Source organism: Schistocerca serialis, chromosome 4 (assembly GCF_023864345.2).
Source record: "Schistocerca serialis cubense isolate TAMUIC-IGC-003099 chromosome 4, iqSchSeri2.2, whole genome shotgun sequence".
Taxonomy (NCBI): domain Eukaryota; kingdom Metazoa; phylum Arthropoda; class Insecta; order Orthoptera; family Acrididae; genus Schistocerca; species Schistocerca serialis.
Window position 1 is genome coordinate 862,252,750 of NC_064641.1, and position 18,066 is coordinate 862,270,815.

The 18,066-nt window shown below is 42.1% G+C and overlaps 1 protein-coding gene across 2 annotated transcripts in view; it reads right to left on the reverse strand.

Moving 5' to 3' along the window:
• LOC126473510 (dnaJ homolog subfamily C member 28) overlaps positions 1-18,066 on the reverse strand; it is a 126,196-nt gene that overhangs the window by 63,064 nt on the left and 45,066 nt on the right. For both annotated transcript variants that reach the window (XM_050100609.1, XM_050100608.1), the window contains exons 4-5: positions 14,086-14,288; positions 13,863-14,007 (exon numbers count right to left, since the gene is read on the reverse strand). In XM_050100609.1, coding sequence (XP_049956566.1) covers positions 13,863-14,007; positions 14,086-14,288 — 348 coding nt within the window. The remainder of the gene's footprint in view (positions 1-13,862; positions 14,008-14,085; positions 14,289-18,066) is intronic.

The window sequence follows — 18,066 nt, forward strand, 5'->3', positions numbered from 1 at the left end:
TAATGAAAAATGTTGTGAAGTGTGTGAATTTTGTGCGGTGTCATAGTATGAATCATCGCCAATTCAAAGGATTCCTGAAAGATATGGAAGCGGAGTATGGGGATATACCTTACCACAGTACAGTTCGTTGGCTGAGTAGGGGAAAAGTTCTTGATGTTTTCTTTGCCATTTGTGAGGAAATATCCCTTTTTCTCGAAATGAAAGGGGAAGAAATGCTTTGTCTGAAAGATATAAAATGGATATCAGACCTGGTGTTCCTAGCTGACATAACTATGCATCTGAATAATTTAAATCTGTCATTGCAGGGCAAAGGGCAGCTAATCGTTGACATGCACGACCAGATCAAAGCATTCATGGAAAAGTTACATGAGTAATGGACATTTAACATTTTTCAATCGTCTTGCTTCTTTAAAACTACCTGAAGGTACTACTTTAAGTAATTTCCAAGCAAAGTTAAAGCAGCTCATCATGTCGTTTGAAACACGATTCCAAGACCTCACTAGTTTGGAAATGGAACTTAAGGTGTTCAGCACTCCTTTTTCAGTTTCCCCCGATGACTTGTCATCGTCACTTCAATTGGAGATTATTGATTTGCAAAATTCAACTTTGTTGAAAGAGAGGTACTACAACACATTGGATTTGTCATGATGGTATCATTCATTAGAGCAAAAAACATTTCCCAAGCTTCACAACAAGGCCGCTCAGGTCATGTGCATGTTTGGATCTACATATTGTTGTGAGCAGCTTTTCTCAGCAATGAAAAGAGTAAAAGTAAGGAACGACTGTTTCTTCAGAATGCAACAATGAAGACCATCCTCCGCATTAACGCTGCGAACACTTTGACGCCTGATATTTCCGATCTTGTAATGAAAAGAAAATGTCAAGCTACAGAGGCCCACTAAATTTAGTATGCAATTTCTTGTAAAACAGTTGTTTCTTATTTATTTCCTGAACATCGTATTTCCTGGTGTAGCATGTCACCACGTCTTAGCAACTAAGAGTATGAGGTTGGCGATCTTGTAAGACGCAGCTGGCACATCAAAACGCTTGCCTTGCCGCCTGCCTCAGCCAGCCGTGCCATGTGGTGACCCACTTTAATGGTCACAATGAGCTGCACGGTTCCCTGGAGCAGGGAGCACTCTGCGGCTCACAATGGAGCTGACGAGCTGGAACAGCCTGATGTACAAGAACTGTTGCTCAGGTTCAGAAGAATAGTTGACCATGTAATTGATAGCTATATACTTAGAACAGTTCATAATAGCAAGGACCCCCATGGTATAGGTTCACTGTAAAGAAATTTATAAACATTACTTTTCTTGTAATGTGTCTCAACAGTTTACATAAATTTTTAAATGATGTCATGTTCACTTTTAGCTGCAACTGTTTTTATTACAGTTAAAGCTAAATGGAAACAGGATCTCATTTAAATACTTCCAAAAAACAAAGACTACTGCACCATAGATGTAAAACAAAGCATGGGACTATAGATGGATAGATGTTGATGAAACAGCAGGAGGGCAATCCATGAAGTGTTATTCAACGACTACAGTAGCGGAACATTATCAAAGGATCTCTCACACAACCCAAAGATATTCTGGTCATACATAAAGGACATTAGTGGTACCAAAGTTAGTGTCCAGACACTCATGGATGAGATATGAACTGAAATTGAGGATAGTAAATCAAAAGCAGAAATGCTGCACTCCATTTCTAAACTTTCCTTTACATAGGAAAAGCCAGGGGTATTGGCCAATTCAACTCTTGCACCAGCAACATGACGAGTGATATAGGTTTTATTATCAGTGGTAATGAGAAAAATCTGAATCTGCTAAAATTCAATAAAGCACCAAGGCCCAATGGAATCTTCATCATATTCAGTACCACACCTACATTTATTATTGAAAGTATGGAGTATCAAGTGAAATTTGTGACTAAATTGTGGATTTCTTGGCAGCAAGAATGCAGCACGTTATCTTGGATGGAGGGTGATCAACAGATGTAGAAGTAACTTCACCTGCGGCCCAGTGCTGTTTGTTGGCACCCTTGCTGTTCGTATTGTATATTAACGACATTGGAAATAATATTAATAGTAACCTCAGACTGTTCGTAGATGATGCAGTACCAAACAGGAATAGAAGGAGATGTTCAATGTAAGCAGAGGAGGACATAGGAATGGTCACAGGCTTTTTGATTTGTGGCAGAATGTTACAGAGATGGTGAAGACATGAACTGACAGACAATGGAAGATACATGTAACTATCCTAAGAAAGCCTACTTACGAAGTCTTTAGAGCAAGCTTTAAGTGATAAATCTAGAATACTATATATATAGCACAACCCCTTATGTATTGCTCACATAGGAATTGCAAAGACAAGATTAGATTAATTACAGCATGCACAGAAGCATTTAAACAGTCATTCTTTCCATACTCCTTATGTGACTGGAATGGCAAGCAGCCCTCAAAGGCTACGATCTCAAGATTTTTTTCAGTTGCTGGACAACACTTCAGAATAGTGATAAATACCCAGCAGATTACACTTCATATGATGAAGTAGAGGGTAGAACTTATATGCATAGAAGAATCAGAGGCATATTTAAGGGGGTTTCTGGACTTAAGCCCCCCCCCCCAATTTAAAATTACAGACATAACAATATTATGAAAAGGATAGACAGCTACTCACCATATAGTGGAGATGCTGAGTTGCAATAGGGGGGGGGGGAACCTGTCAAACAAGTAAGCTTCCAGCCAAAAGGCCTTCATCAGAATTTGGCAACATACATGCAAATGGAAGAGGATGTAGATGAAGATGAAATGAGAGATTTGATACTGCATGAAGAATTTGACAGAGCACTGAAAGACCTAAGTCGAAAGAAGGCCCCGGTAGTAGACGACATTCCATTAGAACTGCTTATAGCATTGGGTGAGCCAGCCCTGACAAAACCCTTCCATTTGGTGAGCAAGATGTATGGAACAAGCGAAATACTCTCAGACTTCAAGAAGAATATAATAATTCCAATCCCAAAGAAAGCAGTTCTTGACAAGTATGAAAAATAACTGAACCTCAGTTTAATAAGTTGGTTGCAAAATACTAACACAAATTCTTTAGAGACGAATGAAAAAACTGGTAGAAGCTAATATCAGGGAAGATTAGTTTGGATTCTGTAGAAATGTTGGAACACATAAGGCAATAGTGATGCTATGAGTTATATTAGAAGGTAAATTAAGAAAAGACAAACCTACATTTCTAGCATTTGTAGACTTAGAGAAAGTTATTGACAATGTTGACTGGTATACTCACTTTCAAATTCTGAAGATGGCAGGCATAAAATACAGGGAGCAAAACAGCATTTACAATTTGCACAAAAACCAGATGGCAGTTATAAGAGTTGAGGGGCATGAAAGGGAAGCAGTGGTTGAGAAGAAAGTGAGACAGGGTTGTAGCATATCTCTGATGTTATTCAATCTGTATACTGAGTAGGCAGTAAAGTAAACAAAAGAAAAATTTGCAGCAGGAGTTAAAATCCATGGGGAAGAAATAAAAGCTTTGAGGTTTGTCAGTGACAGTGTAATTCCGACAGAGACAGCAACGGACGTGGAAGAGCAGCTGAACGGAATGGACAGCATCTTGAAAGGAGGACATAAGATGGACATCAACAAAAGCAAAATGAGGATAACGGAATGTAGTCAAATTAAATCAGGTGATGCTGAGGGAATTAGATTAGGAAATGAGACACACACAGTAGTAGATGTGTTTCGCTATTTGGGGAGCAAAATAACTGATGATGGTCGAAATAGAGAGGATACAAAATGTAGACTGCCTCTGGCAAGGAAAGCGTTTCTGAAGAAGATAAATTTGTTAACGTGAGTATAGATTATGTGTCAGGGACTCTTGACTAGAAGAAGGGATCAGTTGGTAGGATACATTTTGAGGCATCAAGGGATCACCAATTTAGTATTGGAAGCAAGTGTGGAGGGTAAAAATCGTAGAGGGAGACCAAGAGATGAATACACTAAGCAGATTCGGAAGGATGTAGGTTGCAGTTGTTATTTGGAGATGAAGAGGCTTGCACAGGAGAGAGTAGCATCAAACCAGTCTCTACCCCTTTTCCTAAACCTCTCCAGTCCATTTTGTTCACCCCTCTTCCTTCCCCTTCAACCCTTCTGCCAGATGAGAGTAATTGGCTTGCATACATGATACATGTTTTACATGTGTGCCCTCCTGCCGCCACTTGCTGAGTAGATTTTTTATCTATCCATTAACATTATATTTCCACATTCAAACAAAGTGGATCCGAAGAGATATATTCAATAAATGACGGATGCAAAAGTGTAGGGGGTTTCCCATTCTTTGGGAAGCTTCACAGTTGGATTACTGTGCGGACCTGAGCTGTTTAGAACAATTTTTCCTCTTCTTGTTCTATTCTCTTTCTTCTTCCATTTCCCTTGTGTAGTAGAGATGGTTGATTAGGAATATTAAATGAAGTAGTTTGAAGGGTGGATACAAAAGCAGCAGGAGAAACAAAGAAACTGTGATATCAGTAAGTCAAAATATTTAATTAAAAAAGTTGAATGAATGAATAAAGTCAACAGTGCTGATACTTGTGTTGCTTTTTCGGAGAAGAACTTTGTTAAGTGATAGTTTCAAGCTACTAAAGTTTTCACTTCTGTCAAAAAGTATTTTGGAAATATCCTAGTAAAGCAACCAGGAAAAGGGGCAGATTTCAGGAAAGTCACCCGTATGGGATGAGAAGGAAAGTCTTTCCTTTTCATCCCATACGGTAAGTCTCCCCTGACCCACAGAAGCGAGTGACTTTCCTGAAATCTGCTCTTTTCCTAGACCTCTACAGTCGTTTTCCTTCACCTCTCTTCCCCTTCAACCCTTCACCTGAAGAAGGAGCCATGGCTCCAAAAGCTTACCAATTACAACTGTCTTTTATGTGTGTGTTATGCCGTCTGCTTGGTGAGTAGATTTTGTTATGTATCCAATTAAATAATTTATTATTATGTACATTATAAACATAACTGAAATGGCAGTCGATGAAGAATCACTGCAAACATTAAAAACATGAATATGAACAAGAGATATTAGTAATCATAAAAGCCACAAAATCAACTTACTCATGTGGAGTTCATGGTATCACAGATGGCTTATTATAGGATATTTCTGTAGAAACAGTCAACCCATTATGTAATGTGACAAACAGTTCAGCAAGCAGACAATGTTTCTCAAAAGTATAAAACACAGAAAATTAATAGCATTTCTTGATGAATTGGAATTCTTGATCACAGTTAGGATTTTGTAAAAACATGACTGTTAATGGAGCTCTTCTCAGTTTGACTGAACAAATTCTTAATTTTTCAATTAAATTCTCATTGACATAAGTTAGGCTTTTGATTTTGTTATTAACTCACAGTTGCTTCTGACATCAGAATCACACCACATGATTCTTGAAGGAACTGAACTCCCAAGTATAAATCAACTTCGAAGGTCAGATTACTTTACAAATGAGTGAATGTGTTAAATATTTGATGTTAAGCATGTGTGTGTGAAAAAGTTTAGAAGAGGTTTGGAATTACATTTAAAATTTGCTGGAAACTGCTAAGTACTCTCATTCTTAAATACTGGATGAATTATAGTCTGGGAAGTCTGCATGTCCTGAGTTATGCTGCCTCAGGACGTATACACTGTTACTAACTGTAACACTTTTCTTACTGTGTTAAATCTTTATTATAATATTATACCTTCTAATGATTATATTATGAGAGTATTTTAATTTTTTTTAAATTTGGCCAATAGTTAAGCAAAATATTGAAAGTCAAACTTTTGTGCCCTGGAATCTGTTAGAAAGAAATCTGAAGCTGGAACCGAGCATTGGGATAGCCATTTAGTAATAAAAATGACATCAGAGGCACAGCAAATTGCTGGCTTCAATCAAATTTCACCAACTGAGAGCAAATGGTAGAAACCACAAGTACAGATAATGAAAGAATTACTCTGGCTAAGTTCCGTGGCTGCCAACTTCAGACATCACAGCGCCTACAGCATCGGCATCCCACTTCACGCCCAACCACCACGGGATGCCTGCATCACAGGGCATATATTCACCAGGAAAACCTACATCGTCTGTCTTGTCAACACTAATATTTACAGCAGCCACAACACGACACAACACCAGGTCTCCACCATCGGCTGCCAGGGACCACTACCCATTCACAGAGCCTGCAGAACAGCTTCATCAGAGGTCGCAGCTAGCCCAGGAACTACTTTGCTAGTGCCAGGCATGTGATCGCAAATAGTTCAAGCAGATACATCCGCCAAATGGGCTTTATAGGGCGGTGCACTGCTGGCAAAGGGCAGTTCGATGCACTGCTTGGAAGAATACAGAGCTGCCGCCATGAAAGACAAGGCCCGACGCCTCTTCTAGCTGGCCAATCTCTTGCAGATGGACTTGGTACAGTTGACGAACATATTGAACATTGTAGAATCGTTTGATTGTGATCTCTCCCTGTCAAGAGTCTGGTCTTTTTCTAGATCACCAAAGTTAAGCGCTGTTGGGCGTGGCCGGCACTTGGATGGGTGACCATCCAGCTGCCATGTGCTGTTGCCATTTTATGGGGTACACTCAGCCTCGTGATGCCAATTGAGGAGCTACTCGACCGAATAGTAGCGGCTCTGGGAGAGCGGTGTGCTGACCACACGCCCCTCCTATCCGCATCCTCATCTGAGGATGACACGTCGGTCGGATGGTCCCGATGGGCTACTTGTGGCCTGAAGACAGAGTGCTTGTTTTTTTTTTCCGTATATTGGTGATGATCTGCAGTCGGGATTGAGTCTGTTGTTCTTTTTGAGACTGTATTATTGTTCGTTTTGCTGAGTTCAGTAAACTGTTTTTGGACTGCATTTCTATTCTGCTACTGCAGATACTTCAGTGGCAATGAATTGGTTTCCGAGTTTCCTGCATTTGCTCGGTTGTTGTCCGCAATGGCAGATGGTATTCCAGGGATTGATGAACCCACCGCATGAGTCATAACTCTGATGAAACATATGCAACAAATGAACTATCTCATTATTCAGCATTTACAGGCGATGTCTCCCCGCCGGTTCAGGTGCCAATGCAGAGGTCCCCCTAAGCTGCCCCGCTTCTTTGGCATTGGGCCACGGTGCCTGCATTTCCCAAGTTCGACAACTCCATTGAGCCTTGGGGTAACTACATGACTCATCTGGAGCATCACTTTATTGCTCATGATGTCACTAGTGACGTTCAGCGTCACGCATTTTTCTCTCGCCTATGTGGGCCCGGAAGTTTGTCACCTTCTGCAACAGTTGCATCCCGATGCAGAACCTCATCCTCTCTCCTATGAGGCATTGACTTCTAGCCTATTGGACTACTTTGACACTCAGGTCCACATGGCGGCAGCACGTCACAAGTTCTTCTGTTGTCAGAAGCTTCCCGCACAGACGTACTGGGAATGGATTGCTACGCTGCACGGTCTCTCCCGTGACTGTCGTTTTTTCTGTGGCAACACCCATTGCAAGCAGTCTTATGGTTTGGCACTCATTTATGATATGATTCTTGTCCATGCCCCAGATGATACCTTACAGGCAGATCTTCTGAAGCTGAAAGGTCCCTCTTTAGACACCTGTTTATCCGGTATCTGGGCTCATGAGCAGTCCTTTCACTCTACTTCCACGCTGCAGTCCCCAGTGCAGATCTTCACTACCCAACCCCCGCGACGCTGGTTCGCATCACCGCAGCCACTGCAGCAGCACCGGGGTCCTCTCCTGAGGCCACGCCCACCTGCGTCAATGGCGGCCACAGCAGCTGCAGCAACAACGGTTGCCCTCCTGTAGTCAATGCTTTGTCACACATCAGAGGCAAGATTGCCGCTTCCAGAGGGTGACCTGTTTGGCCTGTGGGGAGCACGGCCACAAAGCTGAGGTCTGTAAGTCGTCATTGTTGATAACCATGGACCACACTGCTCTGGGTGCCTGACTACGTGGTGGATGAGATGGACCGCTGCCACCGATTTCCTTTGTGCAATCAGTTTTTCTGCACACGATGGCAGCAACCACTCTGACTGTGCATGTGGATGGCACTCCTCTCCCTTTTCAAGTGGTTTCAGGGTCCTCTGTCATCATCATCGATAGGGATTCCTACCGTCAGTTGGGTTCACTGCTGCTTCGTCCGTTCCATACTTCCCTGAAGAGCTACAGCAATGACATCATATGACTACAGGGGTGGTTCTTGGCTCGGGTCCTGTAACTCACTCACGATGTCACTGCCTGGGTTTTGATCCTTGCTACCACCAAGCCCACCAACTTATAGGTAATGGATCGTTTTCCCTTACTGGGCCTCGAAATACATGACTCGGGCATGGCTGTTCAGTCGCTGTCAGCAGACAATCACTTGCAGCAGCTTCTGGATGACTTCTCTGACATGTTCTCTGCCGCATCTCTGGGGGTCTCCAGGTTCGAAGCCCATACTCCCTTCCCTCTGGAGTCACGAAGTTTCACCAGGCTGACTCGGTACCCTCCGTGACAAACTACACCAGGAGCTTCATCGCCTAGAGGCTGAGGGCATTCTGACCCTGGTCCCCCATAGTCATTGGGCTACACCCATGGTGTTCCTTGAGAAACTGAATGGATCTCTTCATATTTGTGGGGATTTTAAGGCCATTGTAAAAGCTCAGTCTGTTATTGCCTCCTATCCCATACCCAAGGTTGATGACATCCTGTGCAGGTGTTTGCCAAAATTGACTTGTGGGACCCATACCTCCGAGTTGTCGGAAACAATCTTGGTCAACAATACCCCTTTTGGACTCTTCCGTTACAACAACCTCCTGTTTGGGGTCACCAGTGCTCAGGCCATCTTCCAGCACTATTTGGAAACATTGACAAAAGACATTCCGGGGACGGCTAACTACCTTGATGACATATTAGTTGCTGGCATCTCCACCCCCGACTTGGCCCAGAACCTCCGGTGCCTCTTACATGTTCTTCAGGGTGTCAGCTTATGTTAGAACAAGGAGAGATGTCTTTTTTTTTTGTTCCTCGGGTGACACACCTCGCCATGTTTTGAGCACTAATGGCATTTGGCTGACACCCCAGTATTTCGAGGCTATTCTGCGGCTGAAGTACGTCTCCCTGCCCAAGTCAGTCCTGGGTCTACTCAATTACTACTGCCATATTATCCCACATGCTGTGGCTCTGGCGGAACCCCTTCACCGCCTCCTCCAGACGAATGTTCCCCGGACTGGTCGCCGGTTTGTGATAGGGTGTTCCGCCGTCTGAAGTCTTGCCCCTGACGCCGGCTTGCCTTGTCTCTTATGACCCCACCAAGTCTCTCACCTTGCCTGCTGATGCATCAGGCTATTTGTGGGGGCCATCTTGTCTCACATCATCGATGGAGTCGAGCACCCGGTGGCCTTCGTCTCCAAAACACTATCCCCGGCTCAGCATAACAGCTAAATTGAGAAGGAGGCCTTGGCCACCATCTTTGGGTTTAAGAAATTCCACGATTTCATCTACTGCCATCACTTCACCTTATACACCAATCACAAGCCTCTGGTCTTGTTGTTCAGCACTATGTCTGCCATCACCACAAGGACTGCTCGCTGCCTCCAGCGCTGGGCCTTGTTCCTCGTGGAATATTCCTACAACATCCATTTTTTGGTCACAGCTCTCCATGCCAATGCGGATCTTCTCTCTCATCTCCCAGTTGACGCCAACCCTGAGTTCGATGCTGACCCAGTTGCCTGTTTCCACCTGGATGACGCTGCTGCCGAGTCAGTTGCTGATTTGCTGCTGGATGCCAAGCTAGTCACACATAGCATGGCAGAAGACCTGACCCTCCAGGCGCTGATGCACCATGTTCAGACTGTCATCAGCAGCCGCAGCCAGAGGTCTGGACCTATTGGCACCGCCGCCAGGACCTGTCTGTCAGAGGTGAGGTCCTCCTCATCTTGTGTGATAATTATCGTTGGCGGGTTGTGCTGTCACCCTCCCTCCACCAGCAGGCCTCGGAGCTCCTGCACGTTGGTCGTTGGGGGATTGTCCTGACGAAACAGCTTGCCCGCCAGCATATCTACTGGAGGGGGATGGATGCTGCCATCACCCACATGGTGGCCTCATGTCCCTCTTGACCATGGCACCACTCGGTGCCCCCTCGACGTCTGTCCCCATGGCCTCCCGCTCTTTCTCCTTGGTCCCATTCCCACTTGGATTACGTGGGAGTGATCCTCAGCTCCTCCTGCCTTATCCTTGTGGATGCAGGCAGTGGGTTTCCTTATGTCTCCCACATGTCCTCTACAGATATCCACCCATGCCAACCAAGCTCTTTCCCGCATCTTTGCCATTGAGGAACTTCCAGAGATGCTGGTGACTGACAATGGCCCTTAATTTACATCTGCTGAATTTACCTCCTTCTGCACCACCCTGGGCATCCAGTTGATTCATATTGCTCCCTTTCACCCTGCATCTAACGGATTAGCTGAACAGTTTTTCTGTACATTCAAAGTCCAGATGTCCAAATTGCATCCCCAACACTTCCTGGACGATGCCCTTACCATCTTTCTTTCCTCCTACCGGTCCACTCTTCAGGATGGGTCATCCCCAGCTGAAAAACTTCACAGCCGCCCTTATCAGTCCCCCTTGTCTCTTCTGTTTCCATCTTCTCCCCGCCCAGCTTCTCCGCATTCAGCATGGCCCCATTTTTCTCTGCAGGATCCGGTCTGGGTGATGGTGTTCACCTGGAATTGTTCCTGGTGGGTCCACACTAGGGTCTCGTTGAACATCAGCTGCGCTATGGTGGCAGTCACCCTCGATGACAGCGCGGTGTGCTAGAAGCATACTAACAAACTTCACCCCTGGCTTGGTCCACAGCTGGCTCCCGGCCATCTCCAGGGCTGTTGGTATTCGGGGATGACGGTGCTCCTCTCTTCGCCCGACCGCCGCCTCCTCCATCACCACCAGTCACACCCCAGGCGGACCCTCCAGCAAAGGTCACTATGTCCATGGAAGTGGATCCTGCACCTGCGACTGGCCCCGGTCACCTGTCGCCGACGTCCCCGGGGTCTGACATCGAGATGAGCCTTCCACTCACCCCTGGGAGCCTGGGAGGGGGAGGGGGGTTGGGGGAGAGGTTTGCTGTGGCCGCCCACTTCAGACATTGTAGCACCTACTGCATTGGCATCCCACTACAAGTCCAACCACCATGGGATGCCTACACCACAGGGCATATACTCACCAGGAAAAGCTATGTCATCTGTCTTGTCAACACTAATATTTGCCAGCAGCCACAACACGACACAACACCAGGTCTCCACCATCAGCTGCTAGGGACCGCTAACTGTTCACAGAGCCTGCAGAACAGCTTCATCAGAGGTCACAACTAGCCCAGTAACTACTTTACTAATGCCAGGCATGTGATCGCAAATAGTTCCGGCAGATACATCTGCCAAACGGGCTTTATAGGGTGGTGCACTGCCAGCAAAGAGCAGTTCGATGCATTGCTTGGAAGAATACAGAGCTGCCACCTTGGCATACAAGGCCGGATGCCTCTTCTAGCTGGCCGATCTCTTGCTGATGGACTTGGTATGGTTGATAAACATCTTGACATTGTAGAATCATCTGATTGTGATCTCTTCCTGTGAATAGTCGGGTCTTTTCTATTATTATTTGTTATTGCATATCGGTGACAGTCCACAGTTGGGATCAAGTCTGTTGTTCGTTTGGAGATTGTATTATTTTTTTGTTTTGCTGAGCCCAATAAATTGTTTTTGGACTTGTGTTTTCCGCATTTCTATTCTTCTAGCGCAGATACTTCACTAAGCACTGCTAAGCAGTGATGCCCAACAAGACTCAGTACGGTACCTCTGTTTTCCTACTTTTTCAATGACCTCCCATTCATCCTTCCAAACACATCTCCAGTGTTAGCTACAGATGGCACACAGTTACTCTTCCAATTTGACTCCTTTTTATTTGAAGTACAAGATCAATGACACAACGAAAGGCTCCTGTCCAGATTTTACAAGAGTAAATTGTTGTTAAACAGCAAAGAGCAAAAAAGGAGAGGAGCAGGGAAGAAGAAAGAAGAGCAGGTGCATTGGCAGAGTGTGGCATACAGAGAGGTGGGAGGCAAGAATATGGAGCAGATGATAAGACAGAGGGGCCGGAAAATATTTGGTGGAGAGTGTCGTGACAGTACATAAGGTGATAGGAGGAAGTGATGGGACAGAGGGGGTGAAACTCTTGGGTGGAGGTAACCTACTGTCTCTGCATGGATTAATGAAGTGCGTTGGTGCACTGGCTAGCCTGTATGTGCTTTTAAGGTGGTTTTCCACACCCCCTAGTGAATTCTGGGCTGGTGGCCAAGTCCCACCTCCATTACACAATTCACAAACATGTAGAAAACTTTTGTTCACATTCACATGCATGACACTACTTCAGACAGTTGGGTGCACATGTTCTGTCCAGGAGGATCACGGGATGACGACAGGAAGGCAATATGGCCATCCCCTAAATAAACCATGAGAAATCTGACCCTAATCATGCCATTCCTGTGCCAGTGCAGGACAAAGGCCAGAATAAGAATAAGAAGAAGAAGTTTCTTTTGTCAAAAGAAATGTTTACCTGTTGGCAACAAGTGAAAAAAATACACAACCAACACATGCAAACCAAGGTAAACATTCATCCAGTGGGCCCAAAATTGAGCAGAAGTCATACTGTGATGAGAAATATGAGCAGCTAATTTTTCAACAAAATACTCCTAACCATTACAAACAAAACCTGTACTTTTAGCAGTAATGTAAAGCAAAAACTTATGAAAAACACTTTTTATTCTGTTGATAAGAAACTGTTATCAGTAACATGAGTAACAGGATACATATATTGTGTAATTTACATGCAAGTCGAAGTCTATCAGCAAACCTGCATGTAAATAATGCAAAATTATGTGTCATGTTGCTTATTTTGTTGATGACTATATTATCAATAGGTGTGACACAGGCTTACCAGGACAACTATTTCTATATGACATCAAATCTTACGCTTGATAACAGTATATAAACTAAAATTGCACAGGCCAATGAAAACAGTTACAGCCAAAAGCGGAAAGCGTTGCCATTTAAAGAATTTAATGAGTCTTTATTCCTGAGCCCCACATGTGAATGGAATGGGAATAAACCCTAATATGTTATGCTATGGGAAGTAATCTTGGCCATGCTCTTCACAGCAGTTTGCACAGAATGACTATTCTTTTTCTTATACTTGTAAACTCGTCAACTTTTGTTCTAAAAATGGTTGACGGTTTTGGGTAGCAAACTGTCAGAAATATTTGCATTCATTAACATCAAATGGAATAGCACACTTAACATAATGTACTCATATTTGTTACAATAAAGTGTTGTCCTCAAGTTTGACAAAGACAACTTGTCAAACAGCTATCTGCATCAATACAACTTCACAATACATTTTACTGTTTTATGAAGTTTGCTGTCATCAAACAATTGTTTAAGTAATTCACAGAATCTAAATACAACTAGCTATCTAATTAAAAACTAAACAAATGGGATTGAACGTAATCAGGATAAATGGGGAATTGTACTCCCAATACATGTCTTGACAGGAAATATGAAGAATGTTCAGCATACAGGTACAGTGAGGAATTTCTATGATTACAGGAAATTTATCAATAACTCCTTGTATCAACAACCTTACCATTCCTTTTAGCTGCAGTATATTCATTTCTGAAGATGGAAAGTTTCATCTTATGCAAGGGTCATTAGCCAAGTATTTCTTAAAATTCTAAAAACAATTTCTCAACCTACAATACATAAACTACATGTAACATCCACCATTTACCTGATTCATTTTGTGTGTAACGAAATCAACATAGGGGTTTGTGTTCTGATGAGGCAGAGGCTTCCCAGATCCTGAAAGATTATCAAAATCTCCCCTGGCAATTGACTCTTGAATTAAATCTTCAACAAGGCGTTCCATCTCTGAGCTGTAATATACCAGTAGATGTTAAGAAGCTGCTACTTACAATCAAACAGAAGTATGAAAGTGAAAATGTTTTACATACCGTACTTTAATTTTCTTTGCTGCTTGTTTATCTTTTGTTACCAGTGTTGACTCATTAATTGTCAGTTTGGAAATTCGGTGGTTATAGACATTTTCAATAGCAGTCATGGCTCTGTACTTCTGGTACTGTTTCTGTCTTTGCTGAGGAGTTCCAGAACCAATGCCATAATAGCTCAGGTACTGTCTATGTTGTGGGGCAGTGTGCTAAAATGTTAACACTCTCTAGTTAGTTGATATTTCAACACTGAAAGGCATTTCATGAAAATTATTTTTACCAGCAATGTAATTTACCAGGTGTTTGAACAATAAAACAAAATGATCAATTTAACATTCATTACACTGACAAAATTTGAAGCGAACTAAGTCACAGGAACATATGTCCTCTGTGTTACAATTAATAACACTTTCATAAAGAAACCAATCAACTCTGTCAAATAAAATGTTCTCAAGTTCCCAGCTGTGTCAAGTGGTTGAAAAGTCATGAGCTTCTGACCAAGAATTCCTTGACATTCTCAACTACATCTGCTTGAGAATTGCCAGGATATTTTATTCAATGTTATCACTGCGGGACTCTGCATTCTTAAATCAATGTTGTTATTCACACAGTGTGAGAAAAATGAATCTATAATTTTTATATTTCATCTGTGGAACTTCAAGATCTCAGAATTAACTCCTGATATCCTACCCCCACAATATGTCCTGGAGATGCATAAGGTTTTCTTTTTTCTTTTTCTTTTTTTTATACAAATTATGAATTATCTCGCAGAATAACTTGCAAACTGGGTGAAAAAAGGCTGTGAGTGAAATAATTATCTTTCGACATAGAATTTCTGAATAACTAATTTTGTTTCAAAGTACTAAAAGGCTGAGAGATTTGTACACTCTTGTGTGATTATCGTTCCGTGCATGGAACTGCATGGTACCAATACATCCCAAAAAGCTGTACGCAAAAACGAGATTTTTTTGGTGGTTATATCTCAGCCTCTATTGATCACAGAGATAAGGGGTCAAGTGTTCTGGAGAGACTTTGGCCTAGCAACAATTTGAATACCCATCAGAAGAGTGGGCATTCCATAGCTGTCTTACAGTACAGGGCCAAAATTTAAACATTATGCACTTCCTCCACCCCAGGCAAACTGAGCAATTCAGATGGTTATTTTGCATTAGTTGTGGTCTAGGTTGGGTCATAGATGCCTTATAAAAACATCATTTGTTCATGGATAGTTTCTGAGGAACCCCCAAAAAAAACCAAGAATTTTAGGTACCGAAAGTACCAATTGCGAGGATGGCAACTTCAGTAATTTCTATTCATGGCAAATTGTGGAAATTTTCACTATATTTTGTTATGATGATGTTCTAAGAGAACTTTGAAATTTTTTTTGATATCACAATCCATTACTGAGATCCTGTGGTTTAAAGTTATTGTACTTATGCACATAATATCCAGTCTGAGGTGTAAATGTAGTTTCAACTGATATAGTGAACACATGGTAAGGGTTTTGGGGTCATTGCAAGGGTTCTGAGGTCACCAAACCCTGTTTTTAGTTGCCACCTTTACACCAATAAAACACTATGACATGCTCTCTCTGTATAATGGGCAGTTCATGCCTAAACAGGCTGTCTTGACCTGGAAATTATTCGATGGTGCCACCTGGCAATGTAAGCACCTTCCAAAGAATTGTTTTGTCATATGGAATTCTCTGTACTTGCAAATCAAACACCACATTTTCTGGTATACTGTAGGTGTAGCCTAAATATGTTGTTCATTTTTACATACAATAGTGTAAAATGAACTTGTGTTGTATGGGAAGCATTTTTGTGTTAACTTTATATTATGTGTACTTATTTGTTGTTTATGTGTCTCAAAGTATGTAAATGTGTTGAAGTATATACATAAACTGTAGAAACTTTCCTGACCTACAAAATTCATTTTATATAAGCAAGACACACTTCCATAACAGGGAAAAGTAGGGAATCAGCTGTAAAATGCTCCTGTCGAAGCACAAAAAAGGCAAACATGCTCCTCTTTGAAAGACTCCAACAGAAAAGTAGGAACCAGCTGCCTCAATCCTCGTGCTACCTTCCTTGCTAAAAATTTTGATATGTAAACATATTCACACTTTTTTGTGCTGAAAGAGAGTAGCTGAAAGACAGTGATGGTGGAGGAGAGAAGACATAGATCCAGTGGGGAGGGGGGTAGGGGGTGGGGGGGAGGGAGATGGTGAAAGCAGGAAAGTGGCATAAAAGAGAAATTGAGATGAATGAAGATAATAGCAGTGGGAGCCAAACAGAGAGGAGACAATGACAGCTACTGAGTGAAATTGGTAGTAAAAGAGAAAGAGAGATGGAGGGAGATAATAGCAGGAAGAGTAAAAGAGAGAAGAGACAGTGGAAATGAAACAGAGAGATGTGTGGAGACCATACATTGTCTTGGAGCGTCTGTAACCTAAGGCTATGAGTAATAGAAGCAACTGGCAGTGTGCGACAGCTTCACGCAACAAAACAAAACCGCAGGTATAACTACAGAAGTGTCCTCAATTGGTGATGTCCATGACACTCTTAGTCTTCCCCTATAAATGGCGACGTTTTAATACAAACATGTTTGAATGTTGTAGCTGAAGCATGCATGACAGGGACAATGACAGCTATGAGTCCTCTGGGCAAAGTGCTGGAGCAGATGTTCTGGCTGCTATGAAATACTTATCATCTGTTTTTAAGGAAACTATTTGACGAAAAAGTTGATCCTTCTGCATCTTACAGCTTGACAACTTCACTCAATAAAGAACTGAATTTCTTTCATCCTAGTTACTGTGCTGCATGAAACCAAGTAAATGACTGGACAAAATTTTTAAGAGTTTGCAGAGGTAAAAATGCACTGCACAGACTTTGCATATAGTTGGTTTTAGGTCACACTTTATTGCATATGAAATGTAACCAACATATGTAAATTGTACTTGAAGTTGAAATCAGAACAATATCTCTCTTAGTTCTAGAGATTTTGAATTTTATACCTGGAGAACGAGTCATATGCTGTGTGTCTGATTACATCCCTGCGCATCAGGAGTCATATGGTAGTAAAAATCCTCATACTTCATAAACGGTTTATACTTCATAAATGGTTTGAGATATCAAAATGCTCTTTTTTTAATATGATAGCATGCAAAAAGGATGTAGTTTATTGTATAATTAACACTCAAAACATTTTGGTCAAATGTTTGGGTGGAGAAAAAACAAGATTCTCTTTAAATTACACAATGAGTTTTTGTCTGAATTTTCATACCCAAACTAAGAGCGAGAAATGAACAAATGGGGTATCAAAGTGACTAGTGTGAAATCTAGTCTCACAGACAAATATTTAATTCCTTGAAAGTAATCAGTATAATTAAGAAAAATTTAGTGAGTCAAGGGAAAACTGACCTATTTCATGAACAGCTAGCTGTGTAAATGAAGTGTCAAAAAGCTTCTCTCTTCAAAGCCGAGCTAATCTGCACGTAAAAAGATATTGGTGTGATATTCAACTGTCAAAAAGGCTTCCTTTGAATCAAGTATTAAATTTCAGAAATTTTGAGAACAAAGGTGCTGGGAAGACAAATGAAGTGTCAATAATATCATGTTTCTGAACAAAATTTGGAAATAAAAGACAAAATGAAGAAGAAATTGGTCAAACGTTTTGTGAAATGATTTATCTAAAAGAAATGGAATAGTTTAGAGAAACATTTGACGTGCCTTTGAACGATGCTCAAAATTATACACAGCAAATTAGGTGTCTTAAGTCTATTTTATTTCTTGCTTTTAGACAAACCATTTCACAAAACATTTGACCCGTAATGTAACTGGATTACAAAAAAATATACTCACCAAGTGGCCATATAAACGTTTTGGAATTTGCAAGCTTTCAGAGCCAGTGGTTACTTCTTTTGCCAGAAGGGTTGAGGAGAAAGAAGAGTGATGATGGAGAAGGGCTGGTGAGGTTGCGGAAAAG